The following is a 16,461-nucleotide window of genomic DNA, read 5'->3' as shown; positions in this document are numbered from 1 at the left end:
AAGCAGGCAAAAAGGACGACTTATTGGTTCAAATGAAACGAAAATGAACAATTCAATTCACAATTTTTATTTCTAAACGATTCAATTCAACTTTTTTTTTTGTCAGCATTTTCCTGCTTCCCTTTTAGCATGCTAAAAGAAAAGTAAAATTTAATTTTGCAATGAAATTTCATTCATTTCTTTTCCATTCACATTGTCTTGAATGACAAAATAATTAAACTTTTTTTCTTCTACCTTTGCCTTCAATTCTTCCTTGTGTCATTGTGAAGCAATAAAAAAAATGAAGATAGAAAGGAACACACAGCGAGAGGAATCTCACATAGCATTTTGATATTGTTTTCTTTTCTTTTTCATCTGTTTATAGTCGCAATGGCATCATCATTGTCGACAATGAGGAAAATTTTTGCTGTAATAAATTTTTATTTTATTATTTTTTTTCTCCTCTCTTCCTTTTTTGTTCTCACAGGATAATGTAGAATGTCTGTAAATTAAAAAGTATAAAAGAGATGGAAAAATGTCAAATACCGCTATTTTAAAAGGAAATAGAAAAATTATGTAAAAAAATTGGATGAGAATGGTATGGGGATAGGTAAATAGTTGCAGATACCTTTTTATAATCATGATGACGAAATCAAATGAGAAGTTAGCTGGTATTTTAAGGGATTGTTGGTACTTTACTGGTGTTTTGAGTATAGCTAAAATCTTAATCATTTACTTGGATGGTAAACCACCCAATTTGCTAGGGTTTCTTAAGGAAAAGTTCCTAAAATTTTGAAATACGATACCGGAAAATTGGGATCAGGACGCGACCGGGATGTAACTTGATGTAACTTTCCTGGGATTTCCCGGTCTCGGTTACGACATCGAGAAATCATAAATACTCCAAAATCCAAAATTTACTGGCTACGCCACTGACCAATAGACAATATTGCACTTAGTATTGGCAATTCGGCAAACGGAAGACTGCGATAGAGCCCACTTCAGGCGTCATCTGAGGAAGGACATGAATCACAATTGACCTGTATTGGCAACGAAATAAGTGAGAAAGTGGTTTACTCTTGCTCCAAGCCTTAGCGACATGAATGAAGCGAATGATGAAGGCTCCACTGCAAGGTTTCAAAGTTTCTGCTGAAGCTGTGGCAAAGAGCATGATTTCTTAGTGCACAAATATCCTTATGGTATCTAGAAGCGATCTCTTTGCCTGTTAGAATTTGTTATTTACAGCAATTGGATTGGAAGCCGCCTCCATGGCCATGAGAATAAATAAAAGAGCATTAATTAAGCACTAAAAGCTCTGTGGTGGAGCTGGCTCCATTCTATGTGAAGCTTAGGAAGGAACAAAACCAGAACAAATCATCCACAGAAAAAAGGTTTGAAGATCTTAAAACCTCTCTCAAGGCTTACAAATTCAAAAGCGCCACCGACACATACCCCAAAAATCATCCTCAACTTCCAACCATTATCTCCCATTTATCACTTCAATCTTATGAATAATCAAATGAATAAAGTGCGATGATACACTTCAAAATTCTTTCATTTCTCCAATTTGAAATCGCATTTAACATTTTCCATTGTAACAATCTTCTATCTTTTTTATCCGTAAATGATGCCATAACCCGGCAACAAATCTATCTTCATCATCATCTGATTCTTATTCGAGCATATAAATGGCAGAATGAGAAAAGGGAAATGTTTTGACTATGAGGAGCACAAAAAAAAGGTAACAGAAATAAATAAAATCATTGACCTAGCAAATGCTTCCGGCAAAAAAACAAAATCTTATTATATTTTCAATGAGTTTGATTGCCTTTTCTTGGGTGGATGTGTATTGGGAATGAAGTGGGTTGGATGTTCATGTTTTGTCTGTTTTGTTGAGAATTATTGTGAATTTTTGATTGACTGGATCGTCTTAGTGGTGTAGTAAGTGATTTTTTGGTGTCTAGGGTATGAGTTTTCACTTTTGGAATTTTATGCGGCATATCGGCTGTATATCTTCAAAATTGTAATAAATGGTGTCCTAGAGGAGTATTTTCCATCTGTGAAGCTCGACCGCTCTAAAGTTATCAACATGATCGATTCCTAAAGCTAATGTCAATCAAATCATAACACCTTATGCCATTTGATCATTTAAATGCTTTTACTCAAGGCAATTTAGCTACCGAAACATACCAAGAGGATAGTCAAAATCAGATCCAAAGCCAGGCTATCAACCGGGGGTTTCCTGTGCATATGATTCGAAAAATGACTAGTAAAAAACTTTCCATACCGAGTCGCGAACCCATGTTTACTGGGTCAGTGTGCAATTATGTCCCGATCATCGTAATTATTCCGCTACCGAACCACTAAGACTCACCCTTAATTGCCAGCAAATAACCCCATAAAAATCTCCAAAAATGCGCTTTAAACTTCCTTTTAAAAATCAAAAATTCCCCTCAATCCACAACATACCTGCTTCATTCTAAAATCACACACATGACTCATTCATCTTTTGATGGTTCTACAATGTTATACATTTATTTCTATGTATATATCTGGTCAAATCTTGATTATCCAATCTTTTAATGCACATTTTCAATCTTCTTGTTCTGTTTATTTTCCATCAATTTTATTCACTGCTTCGAGGTATATTTGTCTTTTCCTTTTATTTTACTGTCTGTTTCCATTTAAAATTGGATAATTCAATAAAGTCATTTCCCCAATATTCATTCATGAGCAGTTGTGTCTACATCTGTGTTGGGTGGTGGTAGTTGTGTTAAGTGGATTTTTGGGGGTTTTTATAAGGAAATCTGGAGTTTGACTAAGGATTGTTCTTAATAACGATGTAAACTATCAAATTACGTCTCATTCAGTAATAAAGGTGCCACAGGCAGAAGACGGCCAATTGCAGAAAGGGCAAAGAGCGGAAGGTGACCGTCTGCAGGAAGGACTAATGACGGAAGATGGCAACCTGCAGAAGGGGCCAGCTGTGGAAGGTGGCAACCTGCAGGAAAGTGGACTGACAGACGGTAAAACCCGGCGTTCAAAACCTACTGAAAACCTGCTGACAATAAATGCAAGCCTTCAGTCTTGGACGAACTATAAAGTAGGGCCGAATGCTGCAGGCTTTTGCATCTTAACTGCAGGAAATATAGGCCTGAGATTCTTGACCGAACCCTAGATTTGACTCTAGATTAGAAGAAGTCGACTCGAACTTTGTATGGAAATGTAGACTTGAGTTGATTCAACTCCATACAAAAATCGACTTCAAGCTCTGGTCTCAACAGAACATAACCCTACCATAAATCTACATACTTACCCTAAATCAGCTTCCCATACCAGGATCAACTCTGATCAAGAATAACAACATGATCAAAATTAAAACATTCAAAATTTAATATAAAAATTGTCCATATAATTTATTAAATTTCTGTCTATAAGTTACATTTCCTAGCAGCTGAACAAATTCGATGTCTTTTTGTGTATTTAATTTTTTTTCATAAAAATTATCATTTTGACTAGTTTTTAAATTTATTTTTTTATGCTATCATTAAAAAAAGAACTTTTAATAACAAAATAAATTAATTTCAACTATATTTTTTGTTGTGTAAAACCGCAACTACTCGTTCTCATAGTCATTATCAAAATAGTAATTTCCATCACTATCTGCATCGTCATTTTCAAAATTGTCATCGTCATCATTCTCAACATCCTCATTATCACTAATGGCATCTAATACACGATCCGAACCCCGAGGACTTCTCGATGTCACACGATAGTCGAATGGTATGTCATAGCATTTGCATATGCAGCATGATGGAAATCGAAACCAATCAGAAAAGATACCACGACATGCATCAAGTGGATTATATGCAAGTAAACGATGCAAACGATATTGTTGCTCACAGCGACATCCTTTACGACAATACATTTGCTCATTTTCATTTGTACACTTTTCCCAATTTATATACTGCTCGAATGGATAGACGTTGAGTAATGCAAGAATTTCACCTCGAGTATTATTACCCCAAAATGGTGCGACTACTTCCTCTTTGACCGGACAAGCATTTCTGTTCATTAAAATTAAATTAGAAAATTAGAATTAAGAGTAAAAAAATTAAAAGGAGGAAAATGGCTGGAAGGGATTATTTTGTATCTGTTTGAAGATGCTTTTAAGTGGATGGAAGTACACTGAGAGGACAAGCTTTTGTTCAGTAGTCAATTGTAGTCATTGCAGTAGTCAATTGATTGTTATATGACGTCCAAGTGGCAATTTTATGGCAGTTAACATGTTGTCAGCAATTTTCATGACTACTGCCATAAAATTGCCAATTAGGTGTCATGTGGCAGCATTTTGAATGCCATGACAACGCGTGCTGATCGGGAAGGTTGGTGCTGTATCAGTTAGAAGGCAAATACATATCAGAACAGCACAATATGACGAATTACATTTGTCGCAACAAAATTGGAGCGAAAACTGCTATGAAGGCATTCTCAAGACTTGCCGTCAAGCCATCCTCATGTCTTGCCGTCAAGCTATCCTCATGTCTTGCCGTCAAGCCATCCTCATGTCTTGCCGTCAAGCCATCTTCATGTCTTGCCGTCAAGCCATCCTCATGTCTTGAAGTCAAGCCATTCTTATGTCTTGAAGTCAAGCCATTCTTATGTCTTGCCGTCAAGCCATGCTCATGTCTTGCCGTCAAGACATTCTCACTATTTGCCGTCAAATAATTCTCACGACTTGCCGTCAAGCCATCCTCACGACTTGCCGTCAAGAGATCTTCACATATTACCGTCAAGCGGCAACTCTAAGCAACTAGATAATGCTACTCAGAACATGAATTACTCTGCCTTACTCCCTCACCTCCTTTCCCTACTTTACTTCAAAATATACAGCACTTCCACCATAAAATTCCTCTCAGTGCCCCAAAAAAAGGCAAACGATTTCATTTCTAAATTAATTTAGTTCTTCTTATTTCCCTCTTTTTTAAACCTGTGCCTATCACCGACATTTAAGATACAAAATAATTAATTCCTCTTCTTCTTCCATTTCAACTTACACTCCACGACGGTTTGCTGTGGGGATGGCATCCTGATATAATTGTGCCTCCTTAGTTGTTGTTAATGAAGGATCTTTAGATGTTTGTCCCTTATCATCAATCTTATCAACAACAGCAGTAGAAGTAGATGAGGCTGATGATGATGAGTCATTAACAAGTTCTGATAAAATGTCTTCAACTGCTTCCTCTAGATCCTCTGTCTGTTCTGTTGTGACTTTATTTTTAGTCATTATTGACGGCTTTTCACTTGAATTGCTGGACATTGTTGTTGAGCTTGTCGTTGATGATGATGTTGTTGTTGTTTCCGTTGTTACTTTCTCAGTCGTACTTACTGTTGATGTCGATGAAGCAGATAGCGCTGAACTAATATTGCTGAAAAGATCAATGACTGCCATATCGACTGTTTCATTTTTCTCACGATCACTTTCATCGTCATCATATGTTTGCTCATGATTATCAACTATTCTGTTACTGTCGTCGTCATTCATAATTTCACTTGTACTACTACTAGGCGTCGTTGATGACGACGTTATTGATGTCAATTTTGTTGTCGTTTGTGACGTTGATTTCTCATTTAACTTTGTATTTGTCAGTGACTCGACATTCGTTTGAATTAAATTATCAATCAATGATGTCTTTTCACTTTGATCATTTACGGTGACTTTTGGTGGTTTTGTACGTTGTTTTGTATTTGTTGCGGCAGGTCTTTGAGCCGGTCTAAAATGTGGCTCACTCGTATCACCGCTACGATAATTTTTTCTCTCAACATTTTTCGTTGTCGTTGTCACTTTTCTAGCTTTCATCTCACGATGTCTAGGCTTATTATGCGTATTAAATGCTTTTGAATATTTATCAGCTGTAAGCTTTATATCGTCAAAATCAATTTCGTTTTCTAGTTCCGATTGCATAACAAATATGTGTCGAACATCGCCGTACATACGACGAACTAGACCTTGATTGTCGTAAACAAATTTCTTAACTGCATTCCTGTCGAAATTGACCAAAGAAATGTAATGATTAGAAAGAAAGCTGTACATTTTATAGTCATGTGTGGGTGTTGCACGAAAGGTGCAGTTGGACGATCATTGGAAGGAATAGATCCAGTTCTAATTGCTCTATAAATATTCAGCTCTAGATTGAATTGCTGTATTTTATTGGGATGTTGTTAATAAGATTTAATAATTTATGGCATGGAAAATAGGCGATAAATGTAATTGAAATTTTATTGCTGTGATCAGGCTTCTTTTTCTGAGAATTATGGAAGAAAGTTTGCCATTAATTTTTATGCATTTCCGAGTTTCGATTGCTGCAAAAAGTCAGCAAAACTGGAAAATATTCAAAAATTGAACAAAAAGAAAAGTTGCCGTGACCAGGATTCGAACCTGGGTTACTACGGCCACAACGTAGGGTCCTAACCACTAGACGATCACGGCCATTGCTCACTTTTTGAGTTGTTTTAACTTTTGCAATAATTACTATTTAAACCATTTCTTCATGGCTTGGTAAAAGCTTTTTCTTTCGATATTGCTTTCTCATGTCTTTCTTGGATAGTTTGGGTATGTTAAATTGTTGAGATTTGTGAGAAGACTAGTTAAAATATTGGAAATTGAATTTTATTCTGAATTTAAATAAAATATAAATTTCAAAATTTAAAAAACCGTTATAAATTCTTAGAACTTAATTTCTCATTCTAGAAAGCTAGTGAGGATCCTCAACAATTGGAAAAAATTCATCATGCATTTGAATATCTGCATAAAATGTTAAAGTTCAATTGGAAATAGCTAGTTCATTGACTTTGATGAACTGTAGATCATAATAAAAATATACATAACTGGAACTATCCAAGAAAAAAATATTATGCATTTATGTTTGAGCATCTAAAAGTGAAAGTTTTGATGTTTCTTTTTATTGACAGAATGAAAAAATTTAAAGCACTGCTGTGTGAGCAACGGTCAATGGACTTTGGACATCATAGACGGAAATATTGAGACTTCCAAGAAGTACAGCATGAATATTTTTGTGTTGTCTTGAATTTAATGGTTCGGCTAAAATCATGACTGATATTTTTCTTTATTTAGATCATCTTCGAATTACCCAGAATTACCAAAGCAGTTAGCATCTCATAAATTTAACAGAAACAACAACTAGATGTTGACTTAAGTAGCTCAAAAGTCTCTAAACGGTTTGGCCAATTTACAACGAAGCATCCCCAGCGATTCTTGATTTCAGGAGTTGATTCCATCGATCAAAACAATGACATCAGCTTGGAGCAATTTAAGAGCATTAGTATTCCAATGACTTCACACTAGATAAAGATAATACAAAAGTTCCTCATACTCACCACGGATATGACTCCCCTGGTAAATTACAAAAACTCTGCTTACTCAAATCACATGGAATGGATTCAATTAATCGTGCTCGACCCGTTCTAGCACGATTTGAATGTGGATCACATTCTATGCTGTCATAAGCAGATGATGCAAGAACGATTACGACAGCAATATTTAGTAAGATAATTAGACATGCTATAGACTACAGATGAATGGGAAGAATTGTGATGATTAAACAGACAAAGTCGAGATGATTAAATGAAAAAGAAAGGAGAAATGGAAGCAAAAAAAATAAAAAAAAGAGAAATTAATGAAATGACCTCGGTGAAGGTTTTTTCATTCTGTTTAACTTAATCATGAATGACGGCGGTATTTAACATGATGAAGTGCAGAATGAAATACGAACAAAAAACTTAAACTTCTTTTGCTTTATGCTTTTTCGTATAACAGTATAACCTATTGAACGAAATTTAATTTATTTTTGTGTGTCTACGCTGAATTAATGCAATAAGAGCGCGCGAGAACTGAAAATTGTTTTAAAATCGAGCATTATTTTCGAAGAAATGAGGCGGGTTGGATTTATTGATAGACTGAATGCAAGAAGTTATGGAGAATATTTTGGATTCGTCCAAAACTGCAGGTCTGTAGACAAAATATGCAGGCTTGCAGACTTGGAGGAACCATAGGATTTAGCTGAAAACTGTAGGTCTGCTCATCTTAATTGCCGAAAATGCAGGCTTGCGTTTCTTGACCGAACCCTAATTTTATTATTATATTGTAAATTGTACATTCTAGCTCTTACTATATCTTTAAATGTTCAATTTGTTAACCTCTTTCATTTGAAATTCGAGTACATAAGATCTAATAGATTATTTAGTTCTATGCTTAATTCTGAGCAGAGTTCGAAGTTGACTTAAATTTAATATGAATCGACTTTTCTATGGACGACAATTTGCATCATTATAACTTTAGAATACTTTAGCATTACATCCCCTTATCCCCCTTAACCAATAAAACTCAGTTTTAACTTGAAACAAAAAAAGCCGGCATGAAACTAAACTAAAATTGGCAACAAAACTAAATGATTTCTAACTGTAATTTTGTGATATTTGCAATATTATTACGCATTGACATATTGAGCTGTTTTCAATTTTAAATGTTTTTTCTAGCACTCCAAAGAAAGTAAATTCCAAAAATATGTCAATGTTAAGTTACGTTTGTTATTAGTTGATGTATGAGAGCAGAGCGGAACCTATAGATAGTATTGAGCTTTTTATACGGTAGCAGAGGTATGATCAGGGGAATTTTCGGACGTATTCTATTCCGGAATTAAAATGTTCTGAATCTAGGTATTGAAAAATTTACTTGGACTTTGAATATTCAAGACAAAATCCTAGAAATAAGTTTTAAGTACATCTGTTCAGGAGCGGTCAAAATTAAAAAAGGTTCGAATTTCAGAACCGTGACTTATCTATCTCGATTGGCACTTGTTTCAATATTTTCCACAAGTCTGGCAATTCTTGGTTAAATGATTGTCTGACAATATGATTAAATTAAGCGGCTACTGGACTTTGGCAATCAAATGGGCAATTAATTCGCTGCCAAGTTGCTAAGCGAAAGACATAGATAATTAGAATCCAAGAGTCCATTACAATATAAAGACCTAAAACTAGACGAAAGTATATTGTTAAGATTCAATTGTCTGTGGTCGAATAGTTTTAAACAAGCATCTTCATTTGTATGAAAATGGGTTCAATTCTCACTTTAAACTGTAATGCTTTTGTAAGTGTGGATTTCAATCTTTCATTTCAAGTTTCTCACCAGCTTATCCTGATCTATAGATTACATTACTTTGTATAGTTTAACAGCTAAAGAATTAGAACAACTTCTGTAGTAATTAACAGTTTTTAAAAGTAATAAACTTGTTTCTTAAACTAGAAATTAGCTTGTTCACTCGAATCTGCCGAGTTCTAAATTTAAGGAAGGGTGTTAAGGAGATGTGAGAATTAATTCAAGTCATGTTGCTGATCACGAATGATTCATGCAATCTTAATGATAAATCATACTTATTTATCAATTCAAATAGGTGTATAGCCACTGAAAAAGGTCCAGTAACAGCAATTTCATAACAAATTCATGAATTGCAAACTCTTATTGCTGTCCAACCTTTCATTATTATTCAAGTACATTAAATATTTTTAAAATCAATTCACACATCCAGAAAAAATAACATAAAAATATTTTTATATCATTTTAATTATCACCAAAAATGCGTTCGAATCTACATTAATTACCCGCACTGCCTCACTTACTCGCTCTTTATATTTATTGAAATTAAAAGAAAAAAATTTCACTTGAAGACGCTTCAACTGAGGGTATTAAAACTATTATATTATATTATATTTTTGTTGGAAACATTTCTCAAACGTGCTGAGAGAAAGAGCTGGAATTGGAAACAGGTTTAAATGTGTTTAAATCACTTCCAACTTCTTCTTTACTTCTCACTTTACCACATCATTTCTCCATATATAAATGAAAATGATTTTTTTTTTCTGTGCGAAATTCTCACATGTAAAGTTTTTTTGGAAGAGAAAAGAAGACCTTTTGGCACTTCCATAGATATGTCTCGCACATTTATTATGTGTTCGGCATTTGAATTAAATTCGAAAAAAAATTATTAAATATTTAACAAACAAAAACTAAAGTTTCTCTCTTCTCTCGTCCATGTTCTTCTTCTTTACGTGCGTCTGTGTTAACAATCAGCTGTAAGACTTCACAAAAAAAAGGCAGCAAAAGAAGAAGAAAAAAATTGAATCTGATTAGACATCGACTTACTTTACACTTCATTTTTTCTTTTCACATTAATTTTCTAATTTCATGCAATTTTTAGTGACGATTTAATTCCTTTATTGTACTTGATATTGTACGAGATATACTTAATATTTCTCACTTATTCTCGTCTATACTTAATTTATTTAAATATAACACATAGCACCAAACAACCAGTGCGTGTGAGTGAATTCGTTTCAACTTTTAAAGTCTACTGCTGTTTTTATTTTTTTGTGCAGGTGAAATGGACTTTTTCGCTACTTTCTCCTGTTAATATATATATTAAATCACCACACATAACAACCACAACAATGTGTTTATTTGTTTCATTGGATCTTACATATTGTCACTTTCATATTTGTCAATTACTTTAATAAACACGTCTCTTATTTAAGGTTCTAGACTTTTGTCGTCTTTTCTAACTTTTTGGCACTGTGAGATTCTTTCGTTTCCACATGACTCGATCAATGCAAATAAAATGTTCTTTTTTTAAATTAAATTAAAGTAAAGATCGCGAAGAGAAATGGAGAAAGAGATGTCTATGCGCTGAAGAAAAGCAATAAACTGAAGAAGTAAAAGAAAGAAAAAAAAAAAGTCGGTCAAAAATTAACGAACGAATGTAGGTCAGTACTGCTTTCTTTAGTACGCCAACAGATCGCGGCAGTTGTTAGTGATCGTTGCATGGCGGTTTGTTGTTGTTGTTGTGAATTTCAATGCTGGATTGAAGAATTTGTTGATTCTGGTTCTTGTGGCTGCAATATTCTTGCCAGAAGCTCAATTTTCTGCAATTTAATCACATTTTCACCTGATCACTCAGTTCCTTTAAGTTTTTATCAATTTCTTTGCAAATTCACATCAAAATTCCATTTCATAACAGCATGCGTCACATGCTTATGCCAAAAAATCATTTCCAAACAATATTACATAACAGCTGATGACAAATCAATCAACAATACGGAACTTTACAGTTTTTTTAACATCTTCATTAGTATGATGATGAGCAACAAGGGGTCTAAACTTTTACTATTCAACATGATCGTATTTGGTCATTTTTGTATATAGTTTGGTCATGGAAGAAAGAGTTTTATACCACGTGCTGTGCTGTTCTTGATATAACTGTGTATTATTTGAAATAGTAGATTTTATTAATTTTTTGACAGTAGATGTGATTGATCTTTGGGTATTTAGAATATTTTTGGTGAGGTTATGTTGAGGTTGTTAGTGATGTAGAGAAGGCTGAGTTTCTTGAGGATACTCTAGGAGAGAGTTGGCAGGACTCCAATGTGAAGACGTCTCCACTAGAGTCCGGACTTCATTGGAGGTTGGTCCACCTTATTTTGTAGGCGACTTCACAGTAAAGGCGCATTTTTAGAATTTTGGAGTCCGTACCCCCAAAGTCCTGCCAACACTTAGGATATACCCACAGCCATACTATTTGAATTAGTAAGGGGTTACACCGCCTTCCTCCTCCTTTAACAATTATTATGTAACTAAGAGCATTACATAATCAGTGAACGGTCATTGAGATAAATTGATACTTTGATGTTATGTAGGTTATAGGGAGGTTGAGGTCTATAAATGGAGGCAGTCTATAGATGCAGGCAGTCATTTTGTAGCATTTCCTAATAAGTAACCAGCCCCTAAGCAAATAACTAATCAAAATAAATTGCATTTTAACTCTCGATTGTTATCATTATCAAATATGCTTAATGGATGTGCTAATAAGCAATATGTGTTGATTTTGCAGCGAGATAATTTAATTAACAAATTTCAATTTGTCAAATGTGTGCAAATTAACGACGGCCTTTTTAATATTCGCAAGATGAGTCAGGTTAAGTCTTAATATTTGCATAATATTTTAGAAATTATTTCTCGGAAATTTTTATTGAATTTTGCTGAATTTAAGAAAGTTTGACTGGGAAGTTCAGGCTTATATGACCGTATCAGGCTGAATTGACACTCAAATGACTCTAAATTAGTTCAATTTACAGCAATAAGAACCTCTGCATGAAGAAACATTTCCTAAATCAACCAATTCTATTCACATCCATCCTGAACTACTCAAGCAGATCTAAACTTAAAGGGACAGTCTGTAAATCCACAAAAGCAACTTTCATCTCCAAAAAAATGAATCCTCGACAATAAAATCTTCTGCTTAATATTCAAAAGACTTCATGTGGCCTTTTTAACCTCCAATTTTCTACATAAACTGTTTCTTATCCTTTTACATAATTTATCCATATGAACTAGATAGACATATTATCCTTCTAACTAAGCCTCAATTTGAGGCCCCCTTTGATCATGATCATTTAAAGTTCCACTTACTTTGTCCTGCATACAGAATATTTTTTGTATGAAAAATGATAAAGTCTGTAAAATGTTATTTAGGGCTTCGTTGAGCATAAAAATAAAAATTTGTAAGCCTCTATAATTTTTTTTGTGTGCTGCCTCTTACCGCTCAACCATTATTTATTTGTGTGCTGTCTCTGTGCATTAACCCTTGTCGTAGATGTCATCTTTTTTTGCGTTGTCCCAAAAATATACAGCCTGCTGTACTGGGTGGATAAAAGAACATAATCCAAAATCCATTCAAAATTACATAGAGGAAATAAAAAAATAAATCGACAATCACGTGCCGATTTGATAAGCAACAACTTAATTTCACACTCAAGTGATTGAGCATATAAAAATGGGCTTTAATTTTATTATTTTGTCTATGTCTGTGTATGTGTGTTATGTATATCTGGATGTGATATTTCTATCACTTTTTATTTGGGTATGGGAATGAGGATAATTTACCTTTGGATAGGTAATATCCTTTAGTTATACATTACATGCTATCAGATATCGTAAATTAAGATGAAGGAAATGGAAAAAGAAGAATTTTTAGTGCCAGAATGAGTTGAGATTCTTATTGAAATTGTGGGTTATTTTGGAAGTAAGGTAGAATGAGTTGGGAATACTTGTGTATGGCTGATTTTTATTCATTTGAGCAGTTGCAGATGTCTTATTCTGCCTATCCAGGCTGTTTAGATCAATTGTCAATCACAAGTTAATCATGAGTAGCATCAAGGGTTTCCTGAAGTCTCTGTTTCAATGAATTTTGGAGTTGAAGATTAGGACTGATTCACATCGGCTTTAAGAGTCCTTACTAGTATTATCTCGCAAATATAGCTATTAAGCTATATGAAATGACATTTAGACAATTCTAAGCTGATTCTTATGTGATTTTAAGTGATTCTTTTGGCTTTTGACTGCAAAATTGTGCTGTAGCCTTGTTAGTATGAACATTCTGAACTGGCAGAAGTTCTCGAATAATAGAGTCGGTTTTAGACGTTCTCACTGCGCGGTAATGGTCCCACGTTCATCCCAGCCAAGAAAATCAGTAAGTAGGTACGATTTTACAGTCAATATTGCTGCTGTATAATCATCTTCACGATCAAGGTGTCTTAATAGCGACAAAGTTACACTAAAGTAATTTTTCATACAATATAGGAGTCGTTGCCACTTACCAGAATAGCACAAATTGGTTAATCGATCAAAAATTCGGCTCCAGACCGACAAGACCCTGGTTTATTGCTGGATTCGATTTAAATTCCTTTGAAATAGTTCTGGAATTTTGTTCGGTGCTGTTCGTGTCAATTTAGATCAATTAACTGAATCTGCTTAGATAACTGTCAGTATTCGTGTCCAGACAATCCTACGATACAAAAAATCACCAATTCAACCCATAAATACTGTCAAAATGAAGACATAAGTTCCATTTCACCCAAAAAATTCAGCTTACTACATTACTCAGTCCATTCAGTCTTACAACAAAGAAGAAATCACGAGCAGGTTCCTTCTCCTTTTTCCTTACTTTTTTATTATTTTTATCATCCGTTCATTGTCCGTGAAAGAGTTGTAAAAAGAAATAAAACTTACGTACAATTTTTCTCCATCAGAATTATCGCACATACAAACTTTCCATTAACGTTCACATTCAATTCCTTTTCTTATTTTCTCCTTTTCCTGCCTGCCATTCTCATGCGAATGCTTGAAGAAAGAAGAAAATAATTTCGAGTCGTAATTCTTCTTCCAAACCATTGTATACTTTTTCCTTATCCTTGATCGTGAAATGGATTAACTTAATTCCCTATGTCAAAATGATAGAGCTTCTATGCTTTTATATTTTCTTCTTACTTATAGTTGGTTTAGGTTTTATGCTGTGAGGCATAAAAGATGGAATGAGAGATATTTTCGGGGTGGGGATTATTCAGGGGATTAAGTGAATCCATTTACAGTAGATTGCTGCGATTAAGATTTTAAAGATACTAGAATTATGTTGGTTATTAATTTAAAATTAATCAACACTTTAAGGCATTTAAGGCTTCTTGTGATAATCATAAAAGAACTGTCTTGGGGTAGATGCTTAATTCGCCATTTAAAATTGTGCTCAAAATTCTGCTCAAAAATGAAATAAAATTTCTAAAAAAACTAAGGATTTAATTATCGTGCACTAATTGGCATTTCCAGTTAATGACTTTAATTTTATGTTTATGGTAAATAAAGTACAGCAATCTTGATGTTTGTGCTTTTTTAAGGGCTGCTTTTAGGCATGTTTATCATCTTAGATAGATGGTTTATTTATTAACAGAAACAAAATTTTTTTATCTCCTTTTTTTGAAGGAAAGATAAATTTTGAGAATGACTTGTGACAGGCTTTTGTGAGCTTTGGTTCTTGAATTTGTTTGATGTTTTATGCTTAGGGGATAAAAGTTGGACTGATATTCATTATTCAGGGGATTATATTTGGCGATTAAGATTTTAAAGATACTAGGATTATGTTGGTTATTAATTTAAAATTAATCAACACTTTAAGGCATTCAAGGCTTCTTGTGATAATCATAAAAGAACTGTCTTGGGGTAGATGCTTTTGTCAATTCGCCAATACTTAAATGCTGCTCAAAATTTCTTGACTCAAGTCATTTGTCTAAGGATTTAATTATCGTGCACTAATTGGCATTTCCAGTTAATGACTTTAATTTTATGTTTATGTTCAAGTACAGCACTGCTGCTTTTTTAAGGGCTGCTTTTGCATGTTTATCATGTTAGATAGATGGTTTATTTATTAACAGAAACAAAATTTTTTAAAAGGAAAGTAAATTTTGGCGACTTGTGACAGGCTTTTGTGAGTTTTGGATCTTGAGTTTGTTTGATGTATTTGTTAGGGGATGGTTAACTAATATTCATCTAATATTTGGCAATTCTGAAGAAACGGTTAACTGCTCTTTGCCAATAGCCAATACTCTATGCTGCACAGTTTCTTGACAGAGTCATTTGTCTCTTCATTCGTTCAAGGCACTGCTGCGTTGCTGTGTTGATAGCAAGACTTAAAAGTACTATGGCAAATTTTTAATATTTTGCATCATTAAGAACTGGTTAATGACACATTGGTCTTCAGTAGATTCTCATTTAGTTCTAAAGCCATTCGGTTTACAATTTATTTTCCCTAAAATTGCGCACAGCACAAAAATTCCAAAAATGTTCTCAACTTTCTGTTTTTATATTTTCCACAACCTACATACCTACATAAAGATAAAAAAGGGAGAACAACACACAAAAAAAAATCATAAACAAGTCATGTACATGATTTTACCATAAAAGCCTCCAAAAAAATGATCAAATCATTCGCACAACAAAAGGCATGCCAGCCAGAACTTTTTTATATTCACATTTGTTCTTTGTTCTATCCGCTGACCTCATTTCTGTGCAATTTTTAAATACATTTCTACTTCCATTATCTGACACATGCTATCAGCTCATTCTACTTCATTTTCTGGTGCGAATAAATTTAAAGCTATAGTAATGTGAAAGGCGTATGCTCTTATCAACTATGCAGAAATTGAAGAAAAACTTTTTTTTCCCATTTTCTATTTTGGGTGCTGTAAAGGAGGAGGCGAATTGTGCAGTTCATTGCAGTACTAAAAAGGCATTATATCAAAGTGTTAGTAAAGATTAAATTGTATGGTATGATGATGGAAGTAAGGAAGAGTTTTATGACTTCTATCGTGTCTAATGTTCATTAAGGATTTAATTTTCAAGTGCCGCTTTTTTTTTTATTCTTTCCGCCCTTTTTTGCCTCATTCCGCACACTTTTCTTTTATGTTTTATTTGAAAAAATCCTACAATAAATTTCCTCTCCAGTTTTATGACACTGGGAATTAATTACATAGTAAAATTTTCTTTTTTTCTTCCTTTCTTCTGTTTTTGGTGCGAGAAAAAAG

At 33.8% G+C, this 16,461-nt stretch overlaps 1 protein-coding gene and 1 non-coding gene across 3 annotated transcripts; both read right to left on the bottom strand.

Annotated features, from left to right (window-relative positions):
• Positions 1 to 3,415: 3,415 nt before the first annotated feature.
• On the bottom strand, positions 3,416 to 14,929 carry LOC139087485 (protein spaetzle 4-like). Of its 2 annotated transcripts, none has more exons than XM_070636308.1 (4): positions 14,120 to 14,929; positions 7,378 to 7,568; positions 5,037 to 6,023; positions 3,416 to 4,046 (listed from the first exon to the last, which is right to left on the bottom strand). In XM_070636308.1, the coding sequence occupies exons 1-4, from the start codon at positions 14,150 to 14,152 to the stop codon at positions 3,596 to 3,598; spliced, it is 1,662 nt and encodes a 553-aa protein (XP_070492409.1). In that variant the 5' UTR covers positions 14,153 to 14,929; the 3' UTR covers positions 3,416 to 3,595. The 2 variants fall into 2 exon arrangements, with proteins under 2 accessions (XP_070492409.1, XP_070492410.1); XM_070636309.1 differs by lacking the exon at positions 14,120 to 14,929 and adding an exon at positions 10,202 to 11,577.
• Positions 6,398 to 6,469, bottom strand: TRNAH-GUG (transfer RNA histidin (anticodon GUG)). Its single transcript has one exon. It is a non-coding gene; the product is annotated as a tRNA-His (tRNA).
• Positions 14,930 to 16,461: the final 1,532 nt, after the last annotated feature.

Source organism: Chironomus tepperi, unplaced genomic scaffold (assembly GCF_022539635.2).
Source record: "Chironomus tepperi strain 1889 unplaced genomic scaffold, CSIRO-AGI_Ctep_v1 contig_123, whole genome shotgun sequence".
NCBI classification, from domain to species: domain Eukaryota; kingdom Metazoa; phylum Arthropoda; class Insecta; order Diptera; family Chironomidae; genus Chironomus; species Chironomus tepperi.
This window is presented reverse-complemented; position numbering and strand designations above follow the sequence as displayed.

Excerpts from the sequence above, each read along its gene's own strand:
- LOC139087485 (XM_070636308.1), bottom strand. The coding sequence starts at position 14,152 with ATGTGCGATAATTCTGATGGAGAAAAATTGTAC. Across the intron at positions 7,569-14,119 it reads CTGATGGAGAAAAATTGTAC|TCTATAGCATGTCTAATTAT; the intron begins GTAAGTTTTATT and ends ATTCATCTGTAG. Across the intron at positions 4,047-5,036 it reads ACAGCAAACCGTCGTGGAGT|AAATGCTTGTCCGGTCAAAG; the intron begins GTAAGTTGAAAT and ends TTTAATGAACAG.